Source organism: Cicer arietinum, chromosome 7, assembly GCF_000331145.2.
Source record: "Cicer arietinum cultivar CDC Frontier isolate Library 1 chromosome 7, Cicar.CDCFrontier_v2.0, whole genome shotgun sequence".
Lineage (NCBI taxonomy): Eukaryota > Viridiplantae > Streptophyta > Magnoliopsida > Fabales > Fabaceae > Cicer > Cicer arietinum.
In genome coordinates, this window is record NC_021166.2 from 25,859,071 (window position 1) to 25,860,507 (window position 1,437).

The window sequence follows — 1,437 nt, forward strand, 5'->3', positions numbered from 1 at the left end:
TCGTTGGTTGTGGCGATACATGTTATGTCATACAACTAAGTTGGTGTCTAAAATGGACTCAATTAAGTACATCTTCGAGAAACCTGCTTTTACTGGAAGGATTGCCCGTTGACAGATGTTGTTATCAGAATACAACTTGGTGTCTGTTACATATAAGGCTATCAAAGGAAGCTCCCTAGCAGAGTATTTGACCCAACAACCTATAGAAGATTATCAATCAATGTAGTGTGAATTCCATGATGAAGGCATAATGGCTTTGTTTGAAGAGGTTGAATCATTTGATAAAGAAAAATGGACGTTGGTATTTGACGGTGCTTATAATGGATTAGGGCATGGAATTGGAGTCATTTTGATTTCCCCAGAAAATCAGTTCATTCCATTTACGGCTAGATTGTGTTTCGATTGTACAAACAATATTGCATACTATGAGGCATGTGTCATGGGCATTAAAGAAGCCATTGAATCAAAGGTAAAAGTTCTTGAGATATATGGAGATTCATTATTGGTCATCAATCAGACAAAAGGACAGTGGGAAACACAGGATGCCAAATTGATTCTGTATCATACGCATATCAAAGAATTGACAAAATGTTTCGAGAAAATCACTTTTCACCATATTCCTCGAGAGGGAAACCAATTGGCTGACACCTTGGTCACATTGTCATCAATGTTCAAAACAAGCATCGGTCAGGATGTGTCGGTCATAAAAATTCAACAAAAGAATAAGCAAGCATATTGCTTATCAATAGAAGAAGAGCCAGATGGCATGCCATGGTTATATGATATCAAATCATATGTCAAGAATAAGGAATATCCATTGGGTATTTCAGAGAACGGAAAAAGGGTTTTGAGGAGGTTGTCAACGAACTTTTTCTTAAATGGTGATGTGCTTTATAAGAGAAATCATGATATGGTTCTCCTCATATGTGTGGATAAAATGGAAGCAGAGAAAATCATTCAAGAGGTTCTCCTCACCATGGCCATTTTCATTGTGGGGAATGGTTGTTATTGGACTCATCGAGCCTAAGGCTTCAAATGGGCACTGATTTATCCTAATAGTTATTGATTATTTCACAAAATGGGTTGAAGCTGCTTCTTATGCCAATTTAACAAGGAGCATGGTTGTGAGATTCATCAAAAGAGGATTGATTTTTCTATATGGCTTGCCAAATAAGATTACCACTGATAACGTGGCTATTCTAAATAACAAAATGATGAAGGAGTTGTGTGATAGTTTCAAAATTCACCACCATAATTCTTCTTCATATAAACCAAAAATGAATGGGGTTGTAGAAGCAGCAAATAAGGTAGAGACATATAAGAATATCAAAATATGAAGAAGCAGCAAATAAGAATATCAAAAAAATCATACAAAATATGGTAGAGACATATAAAGATTGACATGAAATGTTTCCCTTTGCATTACATGGCTATAGA

The 1,437-nt window shown here is 35.8% G+C and overlaps 1 protein-coding gene across 1 annotated transcript; it reads left to right on the plus strand.

Annotated features, from left to right (window-relative positions):
- Positions 1-250: 250 nt before the first annotated feature.
- On the plus strand, positions 251-1,046 carry LOC101496047 (uncharacterized). The gene is made up of 2 exons (XM_027336927.1): positions 251-886; positions 948-1,046. Exons 1-2 carry the CDS (start codon positions 251-253, stop codon positions 1,044-1,046), a joined length of 735 nt encoding a protein of 244 aa, XP_027192728.1.
- The last annotated feature ends 391 nt before the right edge of the window (positions 1,047-1,437 follow it).

Coding starts and splice junctions, on each gene's coding strand:
- LOC101496047 (XM_027336927.1), top strand. CDS start 251: ATGGCTTTGTTTGAAGAGGTTGAATCATTTGATAAAGAAAAATGGACG. Junction 887..947: donor ACTTTTTCTTAAATGGTGAT/GTGCTTTATAAG, acceptor AAATGGAAGCAG/AGAAAATCATTCAAGAGGTT.